At 30.6% G+C, this 15,035-nt stretch overlaps 1 protein-coding gene across 9 annotated transcripts in view; it reads right to left on the reverse strand.

Moving 5' to 3' along the window:
- The window catches only part of Ih (I[[h]] channel), a 242,028-nt gene that overhangs the window by 35,827 nt on the left and 191,166 nt on the right, over positions 1-15,035 (reverse strand). For 7 of the 9 annotated variants that reach the window (XM_026635627.2, XM_026635610.2, XM_026635641.2 and 4 more), the window contains one exon: positions 8,046-8,322. In XM_026635627.2, coding sequence (XP_026491412.1) covers positions 8,046-8,322 — 277 coding nt within the window. Of the gene's footprint in view, positions 1-8,045; positions 8,323-12,651; positions 12,895-15,035 lie in introns of all 9 variants that reach the window. The other 2 variants (XM_064217695.1, XM_064217694.1) reach the window with 1 other exon arrangement.

Raw genomic sequence — 15,035 nt, forward strand, 5'->3', positions numbered from 1 at the left:
TTTAAATATAGATACAATTCTGACACTTCATTAATTTTTGGTTTTAAAATAGGTATTTAAACAGTAAACACATCAGTGTAACAGGAAGACGGGGAAGCGCGGGCTATTTGATTTGACCAATGAGCGAGAGGTGCTAGAGTTCGCGGTGGGATGGTACCAACTCATTTTCCGAGAGGATATGTTAACGTTACTTATTACCAAGATGAGATGTCAGATGTCCATTACAATCAGCTGAATAACTGAATCCTCGACTATGGCGGGCTGAAGTGAGCCCAGTACTCACACACACTCACACATACTCCAATGGGACGGGAAATACGACATGACCGAAAACAGTTCTGGTGCAGGACGAATGAGTTTATGTCTTTCGAGAACCACGGGAAAATACTTCTGGAAAATTCTGGATACAAAACTTCTCGGCCCTAACCGGGATTTGATCTCAGCTCCACGGTAATTGTAGCCTTAAAAGTTACTAGACTAACGATATCTTAACTAGAATATGACAAGGAAAAATAATACTGTAGCTTTCACTTGCAATTGCGTGGAATACATATCCTCCTTTCACTCATAATAGACATAATATATTTAATTTAGCGATTCAATTTGAGACTACCTAAGAGCTTAGAATGATCCGATCATTGGCAGTTATAATGTTTCTTTACTTCCGTTACTTAATGGTCCAATGATTACAAATCGGACGGTTACGTCTACGTGAAATTAGTTCGAGAAATCATTGCTTTAATTTTATTATAAAACTGAAAATAATACAAAAAGTCGATCGATTTTTTCTTCCGTTTGTTTGAGAACATTAGAAACATATGTATATAGTTATAGTATAAGTTTAAGTCCCTTAATAGATTGATCTGTGTGTTGTGTGTGTGACAAATAATTATTTGTCAAGCTTTTCCTTATTATTTAGAATAAAGTTTTTATAAACATGTTGAATAAATAATTTTGGGTGACCAAGAATGTGCACGAATGAAGACAGAATTTTGTAATTTTATAAAAAAATATATAAATTTAACTCAAAACCTTGCTGTCATCAATATTTAATCTAGTAGTGTCTTCTTACAATAAGAAAAAAATAAAATTTTATCAATTATTTTTTAATTGCTCTTTGATATAAAAACTTATTTCTTTTCAATAACATAGATGTCTCTTTGAAATTATATTCATGGATCACGTGAACGCGAATGTAGAACGAGGGCCGGCGGCAAGGCGACTTTAGCTATTTACGTAATAACTGGTGCACCCATTCCTTCCATTTCATCGAGATTTTAATGTATATTTAGTATATTTTCAGGTCTTAGTAAGCGTTTAGCGTAAACGCTGTCATTTTTGTGGACATATTAATGATACTTTAATATAATAAATTTGTCTGGCTCTAATCTGTAATGGCCTGGGTGTGGTTTGGTTTGCCTTCACTATTCATTTCCTATTTTGATGCCCTTAGTTTTTTTTTAAATTAACCTGTGAAGGCGGTTGTAATGGACCTTAACGCATAATATACAAATACGTTTTAGAAAACATTAGTATCGTTTCCATCATCCTTAATGTGTGTTTACGTTTGTCTGACCTGAATAGTGCAGAAACTGCCTACTGACGGACTGACGGAGATTTTCCAAAATTTTACATAAAGTTGACCCTTATTTTTGACTTTGGACATATTACAAAATCTAAATAATTTTAGAATTAAAACTAGTTTGGCTCAGGCTCCAAACCTGCAAAATAAGTGTAGGCCCAGTAGGTAAACATTTATAGTCTGTTAATTTACAATGTTATTATAAGTCAGAGACAGAGATGACTGCGTTTAGTCTAATAACCAAATCTAAATATATAGAATAAGAATAAGTACTCAAATTTCTTTTGGATTCTAACAAACTGAAACACACCTTAGCATCAATTGCCTTCAAACTTACGCGTAATAACATTACTGTAAACAAAAATACTGGTAAAATATCGTTTTACTTCTCTAGTCTATTCTTATTAACTCTGATGTGTAAATTCAAATGTATTATTACATTTTTAGCAATAAAATTAATAAGCAAGTTATAATGCAGTTTCGATATCGATGTAATGTCAATTTCGAATTGGTTGTAGCTATTAATACAATGGATGAGAAGGGCCGAAGATCGGGCTCAGTGGCGCGCCTTGGGGGAGGCCTATGTTCAGCAGTGGACTAATACAGGCTGATTATTATGATGATGATGATTTATACAGTTGTGTAAAATGACGATTCAATAGTGCTTGAATAAAAGTTCAAGTTGATACGCCTAGTTTTAATAAATTTTATCATAAAAATGTTTTTTCAAATCAATTGTTATCGTGTCATATTTTATTCATGAAATATTGAAATTATTTATAATAGGAAACGAAATCGATAAATTATTTTTATATTTCCTAGTAAAAACATTAATTATTGCCCTTGATTTTTCTTCGAGACTTATTTCTCTGTAAATAAGGCGGTTATGGGTATTCATTTTAATTAATTTAATTTATAAATAAAACAATAGATACGCGATAAGATAGGGAATATAATCATCTTTTATTATAAAGAAGTAATTATATGACAATAGTAATAGTTTCGTGAATAAATTGCATTTCTTTACGTTTTAAGATTGAACCGCGTAAAGGTGTCATTGTCGCACGTTAGATCCTACCGGTGGACAATGGTATCCATACCATAGGGTTTACGTTTATTAAAATAGGAATATTAGTAATTTGAAAACACTAAAGTAAAGCGCTATAATGATGGCCCCGTGGTTCACACGTGAATCTCAACCGATGATTGCTGGTTCAAACTCTTATAATACATCTCATGCTCATGTGTCAAATGAAAGTCTGCCACACGTGTCACTCGTATTTCAACCATACGTATAGGAGCAGCGTGGTGGAATTCACTCTAAAACTTCTTCTCAAAAGGAGAGGAGGCCTCAGCAGCAGTAGATAATTAAGAAGCTTTATTACTAGCATTCTTTAAAATTCTGTTTATTATGTAATAGGTAATTGTGTTTCTATTCACTGAACGATTTTCGGTGTTGAAAACAGACATGAATTTCATATTTCACGCACACTGTCCCCGTTTTCTGAGTCGTTAAACAATAACGATGAATAATCAATATATAGTGCTTTGGGAAACGTTTATTAAGGCAAAAGACCGCTCGCAATTTTATTGTGTTTAAAGTAATTACTTAATACTTTAATTTGTTGGATTATTTACATTTTACATTTTCAATCGCAGATAATTACGTCTGTTTATATATTAAGTTAAAATGAAAATTGTAAATATTTTTATTAAATACCACAAAAGTTTATTTTTTTTAAAATTTGAATATAGTTTGGCAGACTGGCGCACCCGATGGTAAGTGGTCACCACTAGACATTGGCTCTATGAGAAATATTACTACGTTGCCAATGCGCCACCAACCTTCTAAATAAGACGTTATGTCCCTGGAGCCTGTTGTTTAGCTCACTCACCCTTCAAACTGGAACACAACCATACTAAGTATTCCTGATTGGAGGTGGAATGATGATGAGTGGGAACTGCCTACTCAGGTGGGCTTGCGCAAAGCCCTACCAAGTTTAACTAACGTCAGAACTCAACTTAGCAATAATGTTCGTTTAATTTCAATGACGGAATGGTAGTAGTTTAGAAAATGCTCTTTAGACGCGGAAATGTTTGCGTAACTAAATCTAGTCAGACACAACCAGCTATAGGAAGAAATTGATATTTAATGCATTAGTGAGGATCTGTCTGAACCTTTGACATTGAGAGCAAATTGTTCCTCGGCTGAATCGGTTGTATCTTCAATCAATAAAAGCGTGTCGCTTACAAAATTATTAAGGCATAGACCACACTTTTATATAGTGTAAACTAAAGACTACAATCTAACGACCATTATTTATACTTACCGTAAATATTCTTGGAATATTTGAATCAAATTCGCAGAAAAAAAGTCGTAATTAAAATATGACAAATGATTCTATTTATCATAGATAAAAACATTAGCTATTAACTGATATAGACCAAAGAGGTATACTTAATCGTCAAGTAACAATTTTAACTCGGTGATTCTGATCAAGCAACAAACCGGTCGGATAATACGAGTCTCCTACTACCGGCAATGCTATTGTTCCAATAATAAATCACAATAGCTTTGATGAACATGTGTTCATTTCTTCTTCATCGTATTGTGTGATTTAATTTTGAGAAATTGATGGATTATTATGGGTTCAATTCATTAAGATTTCAATTTCATTCTTTTATTATAAAGAACAAATGATTTATTTGTGGATTCAAGCAGTTTTTTCATTTATTTACTTTATTATATATAATATGAAGAAATGTATGTACAAAAGTCAAAAGGGTTGTCCAAAAATTTATTCCTTTGCAATTTAAAATAGATAACCTATAATTGTGTCTAGAACACGTAAATCTTAGCCAAAGTTTGCGGTTTTAAATTCGGGTAATTTTTCATGTGCTTAATTTGTGTTCATAATTCATCGTGTGCTCAGTGGCGAAATAAATCATGGGGATAGTAATACATGCTTGTCGGATGATTCTGTTACATGTGTATCCAACCCGCATTAGAGCAGTGTGGCGGTGAATACTTGATATTGATTTATTACATTTCTACGAATTCGTCTCCTCAGACGTTTGTTTGTAATGCCTGCCTTAAAAAAAATACTAATATACATAAAATTTGAGCCAGAAGATGTATCGCGACTCGAAGGAGGTTTTAGTTAATAATATTTTTATTTAAGTAGCTGGACTTTGTGGTTTTTAAGACTACCGCCGTTTCAAGTGTGAATAGTATGCTCTTGTTAATTAATATACCGTGAATGTCGCACTATTGGGCGCAGGAATTTTGACTCTAAAGAAGAATATTTAGAGCTTATTTCAGCAAAGATACATTGTTATATTAGACAAGCACAGCGAACAAAAGTGTTCAGATTTAGCTTAACAGGTAAATTTCATTAAAAAAAGGAGCTTTACAAAGATGTTGATAAAGTTAAATTTTCAAGGTCTATAACCATATTTTTTTTATTTATAAAAAACATATTTTATATATATTTATTTATTATAGTAATGGAATATGCTACAAGAAGATTTTCTCTTTATAAACTTAATATGCTAAAAGAATTTGAACGTTGTTTGAAAGTTTTCCCTTGTACGAGACCAGAATAACTTCGCAAAGTACATGTTTAAAGTTTTCAAAGCTGAGAATTTAATAGTAAGTTAATAAATGAACATTATTGCAGAATAACATTAATATTCAGCAATAGAGCACGTGATTTTTTTTTATTTATGTCTTTGACGTTCGTCGGTTTCTTCCAATCTTGACACTGACAACCCTTTTTTCCTTAATTTTCTATATATTGCGATTTTTTAAATTGGTACTAACAAACGTGTAAAAGAATAATTTCCAATGAGGATTATTAAATCATTGTCAATATTGTTTTCTGTTGCAGATTCAAATAATATAAAATGACTTCAAATTATGTGAAAATTTAATGTCCAGAATCGTCCGTGACGGTTATAAAATTTGCGTATATCTCATTATTTTAAAATATTTAATAGGGAAAAAAGTTAGATTTGCCTGTACGAAGTCCGAGCGGACAGCGAGTTAAAACACATAGAGATCAACTTGTCAACTTGTCAAAAGACGGGAGGGACGGTTTCGTTTTCTCGTTCAATCGCAGTTCCGATTCTCTGAACTGAAATAATGGTTATTTTAGTTCAGACAATATCAACTACTTAGTTAATGTATTTTTCCTATGAATATATGAATAATATTGTGTAAAGTCTGTAACATTGTTTGGCCTTTTAGTAATCAAAGGTAATAAATTTTAAGTTTCAAATAGTTAATTACAATATAGTTTCAATGTTAAATAGACAGGATATCCTGAACCTTTAGTCGAGCGATAAATATAACCTTGTCATAGAAAATTGTAGTCGTAGCTTCGATTTTACCATAAATAAGTGTGAAATCATAGACTATCGATCGTCTAGCATCTGTAACTAATCGTGATAGCAAGTTAGCCGAGCGGAAGCTGTCACCTCATCAGATAAACCATCAGACGGATATAATGTTCATTTTATATACAGATGTTTAAATACCGTTTAAATATTTTTTATATAAAATGTTATAATGTTAAGGCTTCTAAGATTGCGTATTCTATAAGCCTGAATTCGAATCCTGTTATCAGTTTAATAACGGTAAATTTGATTATTAGAAAAAAATAATCACATTAACTGCAAAATTCAGTACTTAGAACGAATTAAGTTGGTAGGTTTACAGTGTTACACTATACATAGGAAAGTACGTAGTACCTGATCTCTGATCTGTCTTTCTGATCTAGTAGGATTACCATTACATTGGACTATGAGAATAAGTAAATAGAGAGTGCAACTGTGCTTGCGCAAACTAAGACAATGCAATATAATATTTAATACAAATTCTATATAATGAATTTATACAGTATGAAAATTTTGAATTTTTAGCAAATAAATATTTGGTAAATTAATAAATGTTTATTATAAAAAATCTTGTAATTTCGTATTTATAATATATAGCTCGCACAACACAAATATAAATAAAGTTATGCATCACATAAACCGTCATCCAGTTAACTGATATATAAATTATAGTAAAAAAATTAAATGAATAAAAAAATCTAATTTACTTTTTAAATTGTCGAATTACAGTTAAAAATCAGTGCTAATATTGCAATGAGGACAACCGGTTATTGGTACTTTTTTACCAAGCAACAAAAAAATCCATTGTGACATTGGTCTGTTGGAATTAGAAAAAATGTATTGTGCATTTCTATCAAAGATTCTAAAGATATTTTAATTCAACATATCTTTAGTTGTATTATGACTCCGATAAATTGCTTAAATGAATAATTTTTTTACAAATGATTTTATTTACTGTATTTTTAATTAATTTATATAAATTACAATAAAGATGAATAGTATCGTCGAACTTGCTAAAAAAATAGTTTTCATTTAAGTCTATATAAATAAACGAGAGTTTCCAACATGCGCTGTTATAAATTAAATACGTTTTATATTTAAATAAATATATATAGACACACTGTCTTTTGAAGCGATGCTAATAAAATCTTTACAAGTTAATTAAAATTAACTATGAAAGTGGTACTTAATAATATTTCAGTTTTTGCAAGCCCTTCGGCTAAACCGAAACGAAGTGAATAAATTGAAAAGAGGCAGTTTTTAATGTTGAACATTTTATTCACAGAATACTTGAAGGCAATTTTCCACTAATCTCATTCGGCCTTGGTTTTGTGAAGGTATTTTGCAAAATAATGAAGTTTATAAATTGCGAGTGAACGTAAATGTTTCTTGGAGTGCATTTTAAAAATTTAACAAACTCAACTCAAGCCGCGGGATTCTGTACTTTCCGCGGCATCGCAGATTAGCTTTTCTTTACTGAGAATATTTGATTAACTAATTACATTTTAGTTCATCTTTATAAATCGGGTACGTCCCAATTTTTTTGAACTGGTTGATTGAAACATAAGAACCGTTAGCATTAGCCACTAACACTTCATTTATAATAATTTTAATTAATTCAATGAAGCCATTTCCCACCGTATTTTATTCGCGGTCAAAAGTTGAATTTATGAATAAGAACTTGCTTTGTCGAGTAAGAAAAGTTGAGAAGTCTTATTTATTTACCCTCGTTTCCTTAAAGAGGTATTTGTGGAAGTTTTATTTGAGGAGTTTACGACCGCTGACGCTGAAAGTGCAGCGAACATTGATGCAATTCTTACTTTTATAGCTTGCGTTAATACTTGGAAATTGTGACATTTTATGTGAAGGAAAAGTACGGCAACTTTGTGGCGGCGTTACTGTCTTGGGTTGTATCGTATCAAGAAGCCATCAACACAGATACATGTTGTTTTCTTCGATTTTCATGAAATATTTACAATGAAATAATCCTTCAGTGGAACCAAAAATATAACAAGGAAAAGAAAGAAAAGTAACGAAAAATTATTTATACTATAAAAAAACTTACCTAAAACTACTGCACGGATGGATGACCCAATGTCCTGCCGCCTTCTGCCTGATGCGCTCCTTCATGAGAGCCTTTTTGGAACCGAAGAGCTTCATGGCTAATTTGTTGTCGGTAGGTTGGAAGAGGGCCTGCAGCTGATTGCGCAGGAAACCCTGCTTGGCGTCGGGGGCCGGGGGCGCGGGCTCCACGGGTGTGCCGTACAGGGACACATCGTCCAAACCACCAAAGTGGACCTTGCCGGTGCCGCTGCCCTGCTTCAGCGACATATCGGCGTCGCCTGTAACATATTAAAAATAGATAAATATACGTATTCAAAACATTCAAGTTACGATAAAGATTCTCCCTTGATAAATGATAAGCTTAGCCAAAAATATTGTGTTATGATATATGAAATATTTAAAAACATAAAAGGTCCACGATGGTTAAGGTTTTATATATAAAGCTGTTAAAATACAATAAAAATTAAGCATATATAGCAACAACTATTGACATTTAAAAAAAAATAGAAATTCGACAAGAGACAAGACGAGAAAGTGAATATTTGTTTGTGGGTAATAGACAGGTAGCCACGTAAGAGAAACGAAAGTTCGAGAATGACATTAGCTTCTCATACATGAGTTACACTATTCGAATTTTTCACACAGAACGGTTTAATAACAGAGTTTAAAGATGACAATTTATGGCCCGCATCTGAGTTACATGAATTTCAATTTATAGTCTTAGCACAACAATAAACATTTTATGGCGGCAATATTGTTAAGTGTTGTGTTATAGTTGTAAATAAATAATCATCAATTGTGGTATTACTCATATAGTTGATGGTTTCCGCGGTTTTGCAAATTAAAAACTGACTAAGATAATATTACTGTACAGATTAAAGAATAATAAGACCATACAGATCAAACAAATGTATTACGGTACGAGTGTATAATTACTCGCCAGTGCTACCATTATTTTCAAAGTGAGCCGTAGAAGTAACCATTAGACTAATAGTTAAAAGATTTCCTGGCAAATTACTACAATGAGTAAATCAATTTTCTACAACGTATATCACGTGACTAATTAAATATGTACTGTATTCAATATATTTATTATTAAACAACTGTTCTGAAAAACATAAGTGATGATTTGTATTGAGTTGAGTTTTTTAAAGTAAACTAAACTTAACTCTATCTTTAATTTGATTGCAACCTCTCTATATGCAAAGTTTAATTGAGTATCGATTCTTAATATTTGAACATAAATATTTGACTTGTATCATAGAGATGTACGCACTTTTAATTTTTGAACTAACGGTCGATATTTTATTCCAACGTTTTTTATAAGTACATCTCTATAGTCTTATTTCTAAAGGAAAGCAATATTCAATACTGCAGCTTTATTACGTATAGCCGAGTGTTATCAGCGTGAATCGAAATTGAATTCGATGTTCCAACAATACTTAGTTCAGCTATATCGAATAGAGAAGTGGACTACAATAGTGCCCGAGGCGAGGCTATCAAGGTAAATGGTTATTGTTCTTTCATATATATGCGTTTGCACAGTATTTAATGCGATCGTTTCCTGTTTATATCGTTCAGCGAGTACTGGTCGTATGATGGTCGGTTATAATGTCGTTGTTCCGGATTTAAGATTACTTTTTAATGTGTCAAGTAAATAGCCACGCTAAATAGAACGTAATTATCATTATAATGTTCAAATAAATCACTCTGTTAATGTTTTACTCGAGAACTAGGTACTTTTAATAAATAATAATATATGTTTTGATCGTGATTTAGATTTGCGTAGACTACAAATATTGAAGGAGAGATAAATGAGAATTCATTTTTTTTAAATTTGTTGATAATCGTTAAACTTTAGTTATGACACGTGATTTTTATCCGAACGTCGCTTTTAAGAATCCAAGCACCGCGTTTTTTTTTTATTTGCTTAATTTGTGTTTATAATTAATCACATGTTTGGCGTTGAAGGAAAAAAAGTCGTGACGAAATCTCCATGTGTTGGATAAAATTCAGTAACATGTGTATCCGCAACGGAGCAATAAGAGAAGAGTCATTAGTCCAGTAATGTGAAATTTTGGGTTGTTATTTTACTTTTTTTTATGACTTACTAATTTTCGTCTAGTATGGACCATCATTATTATTGAATATTTGAGAAAAATATATACGATTTCGCATGTTTCGAATATATATCCATCTCCACGTGGTCAAGATTTATACAGTAACTATTTTTAATTCATATTTGTATATATTTAAGCATTTAATGTTATTAATTCTTATGTTAATAAACAATAATTGCCTTCGTTACTGAGATATATTGTTGTAAATAAATTACTCTTATATATTAAAATCGTTTGACAAACAGATAAGGAAAGGCACTGAAGAGTTTTGCCGTTGACTATTTATATATAAATAATATCGTTAACTTTTACTAGTTTTGTTTCCAATATCACAAGCGTAAAATTTCTTCGATCAAACAAGTAACTCGTCTCCGTCTCTGTCTCGAAGCACGTGTTCACGACGACCTATTGACACGTTGACGTGTGAAAGCGGGATAAATAAACTTACTATGAATTCTCATATTACATACAATATTACTATCGAAATAAGGATAACAATTTACTTTAAACTAATATGTAACTAGAACGTTTATAGAATGAGTCTAGCCTATCTAAAAAGGACAATAATTAAACTATTTTTTATTAAGAAATAAATATAATGTTATCAAATTTAAAGGTATTATTTTATTCAGAATTGTTGTAATATGAGTACCATCTAAACATGTATCATTGTCAGTCGCTTGTTTTACATTTCGAATATAACTATTACAGCTGATAAAACAGACGATTAAACAATGAGCCAATAGCACTTCATTGATTCAAGTGGCGTCAACACTGAAACACGAGATCGCCAATCAACTGTCCCGATACAATGTACTGCATTAATAGCAGAATTGCTAGAAGTTTAAACGTCTTCCAGGCATTTTATGTGATCTTGAATTTTACAGTAACTGGTGAATCTTAGACCGAATAAACATTATACTTTCAGATCTGTTTCGGTATACGAAAATATCTCTGCTATTTTAAGTTTACTACCAGTAAATGTGTTAGTCAAGGAGTATTGTAAAATGCTTGTTTTTATTCAACAAGCAGAAAAAATCAGCTACGGTTTTTGAATTTAATTTAAGTAATTTTGATAATATTAATCCGTAAGCGGTTACCATGGTGATCCCGAAAAGGATTTTATTCAAAGTATCAGATGTTCCAGTCCGAATATTAATTTAGACAAATTGCTGTACTTTAATTAGAATTCTCATAAAGGACAATCCGACCGACCGCAAATAGAACTCTTGGGATAAAACTTAGTCCCTAATTTAAACATTTAAGGACTATATCTGCATGTAATGTTATACTTTGATTTGTTTGAAACAAAAATTATTTCGATGGCAAAATAAAATTTTTACATTTTATGCTTGTGATTTAACTGAATGTAAACCAACATCTAGTATAATCATTGCCACAATGCATTCTTTTTTGGCCTTGAAATCGACAGTAATATAGTTTATTCGCGATGATGTCACGAGGATCTGCCACGCGAGTTTAAACGTAAAAATGACCATTAATTAAGAAACCGTAACGCGATAACACAATGAGTGATTTAAGCATTATTTTTTTTTTATTAAAACATAGAAACCGGTATAAATCTCGAAATATGACTCCATATCGCTATGCAAGCTATTGTAATTAAAATAATAAATGTTCAATCAATTAATTAACGAATACGAAATAATTTCTAAAATTTTAAGTGCAAGTACAGTTGTACCTATAATACATACTATATATTAATTTATATTTATCTATACATCGGAGCTCTCCTCAGGTTCAATTTGATACAATTAATGTATTTATAAAACAAGTAAATAAATAATAATATTATTCCTACATAGCACTTTATTAGTGAAACTGCTCTCTGTAAGGAAATTAAAATTCCAATGTTATCGTTTTGCATAGTTTTCTAAGATTTCTCGGTTATTTTCCGTCATTCGATATAATCGGTAACTTAAGCGTGACGATTAAAAAAATATGCATATACAAATAAATACACCTAATCCTCAAGCATTATAATATATAATGTTGATATAAATGTCTATATAGTGAAAATATGTTATAGTACTCTAATAGATGTATGGCATAGATGCATTCCGTTATTTTATATAATGTACAACTGATTATCTTATTCTTCTCTCCATTGATTTTCTTATTTAAATTGACATATGTCAAATGAATGAAGATTCACCTTTGAAACGTAAATTAACATAAACATCAGTAAATTGTAAAGAAGGAAAACAATTGTGATTATAACATGAAACATTATTTGACCTATAAGTATTACATTCCGCGTAATCTAAGTTGGCTAGCCTGAAGATAAGCTCACTGAGACGTATACGCAAGTAAAACAGTTAAAATAAGGATAATGTTAGGCGTATTCTCACCTCTTGTACTGCACACACAGACACAGATAAAGATTATAGAAAATAAAGTGTGAAATTTCTGACTAGCCAACTTATATCGTACGTATTTTACACACATATATTAATGCATACTTACCCTTCGGCATATTTGAGAGATTTCTCAATTTATATTTCCCTTTTAACGTAGCCGTTCTGATTAGTTTTATTTACAAACAGGTTAGTTTTCAATTGTTGTTATACAATTCTGACATCACAAACACAGGCACAGATACAAAACATAGGGTTAGATTAATCTTCTTATTTACACTAGGTTTGTAAGGTTTGGTTTTTAAATAACGAATGACTATATTCTGACTATACGAAGTGGCTTCAGATTTGGCTGAAATAGAAGTGATTTTTTTAAATACGTTATTTATTATTTATATAATCCATTGTTTAATTGGTTTGACGTTATCGCTTCATTAGTTATTGCAGTTAGTTAATTTAATAATAATATACGTAATAAGTTGATAATATTAATTGGTAAACATGTAGTAGATTTTAGGTAAAGTAAATCTCTTGTTTGTGTTTAATTTTGTATCTTCATAAATATTTTGTAAGCTTCCATGAATGATGGGCTCTTAAAATAATGTTCAGCCCAATTTTAAAATGAGATGCACATTTTATAAGAGCTGTTGTTTTATGAGACAAGGCATTATTTATGGTAAATAATAATCCATTTTTAAACAACATTTGTAACTGTATTTTTGCCTTATCTCTTCCTCTTGTTATTCGTGATATTAGTTTTCGAGTTCCGCTGACAAGTCGGTTTAAAGACTTCATACTCGTTTCAGATTACTGTTTCGTCAATAATTGTATACCAATGGTATGATAGAATATTATCATACCCCTGTTTACAATTTTAGATACAATAAAATTAAATAAATCACATACCTAATCATTTATGAAAATCTGTTTCTCTCACTAACTTTAGGGTTTTTCTTTTTATGAACGGTACCGAATTTATTTTATTGTTCAAAAACATCGTTAAAATAATGAATGACACCATCTTAGCAACCAAGTTTCGCACTTCGGTTAAATACAAAAGCGTTCATTCGAGCTAAGTATCATCATATCAGCCTGGAAACAAGACATCATCTAGCATATGAGGTAATAGCATTATCCCCAGGCTCAGTTAAGGTGCAATTTGACAGCAAGTGCAAATTATATCTGAGAATAGAACAGAAGACGTCCCAGACAATTACCGGGCAATTGAGACAAAAGGATAATGTTTGGCCGCTGTGTCAAGGTCGGCTTTATTTGTTCAATTGAAAATAAAAATTGATATAAATTAGATTGATATTAATTCAATTTGTAATTTATAGCTTTTAAATAGTCTACAGATAAATAATTAAATGCATTTTAGATTGACGAATTTCATTAAATAGTTAGATTTTTGAAATTCGAATGTTAAAAAAGGTGAAATTAAACATTTTTCTAGATTAATAGAGAGCTTCCGATCTACTTAATCATACATTAATAATTAAAATAATTGTTAACCTTATTTAAGATTAATTTAGTAATTAAACTCTTGAAGATATTTTTTAATAATAAAAATAAAGTGTTTATTGCTATTTGTATAAACATAAGTTTTACGAAAAATAACTATTAAATTGTTAATTTTTAACTGAATGACCTTAATAAATGAGGAAAAAAAACAAGTTAATTTTGTAAGCAGTTAAGATGAATAATTAGCTTGATTACTATTTTGTATTATTGAAATAAAATAGGAGTTTGCTACCTTTATAGTTCATTCGTTATAATCCCAAAAAGAAAAAAAAAATCGTTGAATTTAGCAACCACTTATTATAGCCGCCATTAATGAAGAAAATAATTTAGTCGTAAGAAATATATATCTAGACATAGTAGTTTCAGTAAATAATATATAGCTACAGAAATCTAAACAAAATAAATATTATTTATTTAAGTAAGATTATGTGAATTTAAATTTAATCTCATGGAATTTCACTTCGACATGTTCTACGTTTAACTATTGGTGTGTCTGGTGAAATTTATTGTCTGATATGTTTGTACAAGAGTAACTAAGAATAGTGAAACATATGTACTAACTTTAAGCTTATAAGAGAGCACATATTTTTAAATAGGGCACAATTGATTACAAACGTTATGATATGCAACGTTTGACAGATTTCATGCTTTGAATGATAATAAATTTTATTTACAGAATAAATTATACCTAACTATTAGAATTATTTCAATGAAGTTTTCAATTGTATTTTCAATGGTTTAAGTATATGGTTACTATTACTTTGAATAAATATAAGTTTTAATTTTAAGACGAAAGTAGAATTATTCTGTACTATAAAATTGGCTTCTCGTGTAAATCTTTATCATCATAAATATTGAAATGTTTCTGTGGAATGTGCTGATAGCCAAGTTGTCTATAGCCGTCTGTTCATAATTCTTGTACTAATCAACACTTGAATGGCATGTTCATTTAAAAACTGATATCAAGCTTGT

Source organism: Vanessa tameamea, chromosome 18 (assembly GCF_037043105.1).
Source record: "Vanessa tameamea isolate UH-Manoa-2023 chromosome 18, ilVanTame1 primary haplotype, whole genome shotgun sequence".
NCBI lineage: Eukaryota > Metazoa > Arthropoda > Insecta > Lepidoptera > Nymphalidae > Vanessa > Vanessa tameamea.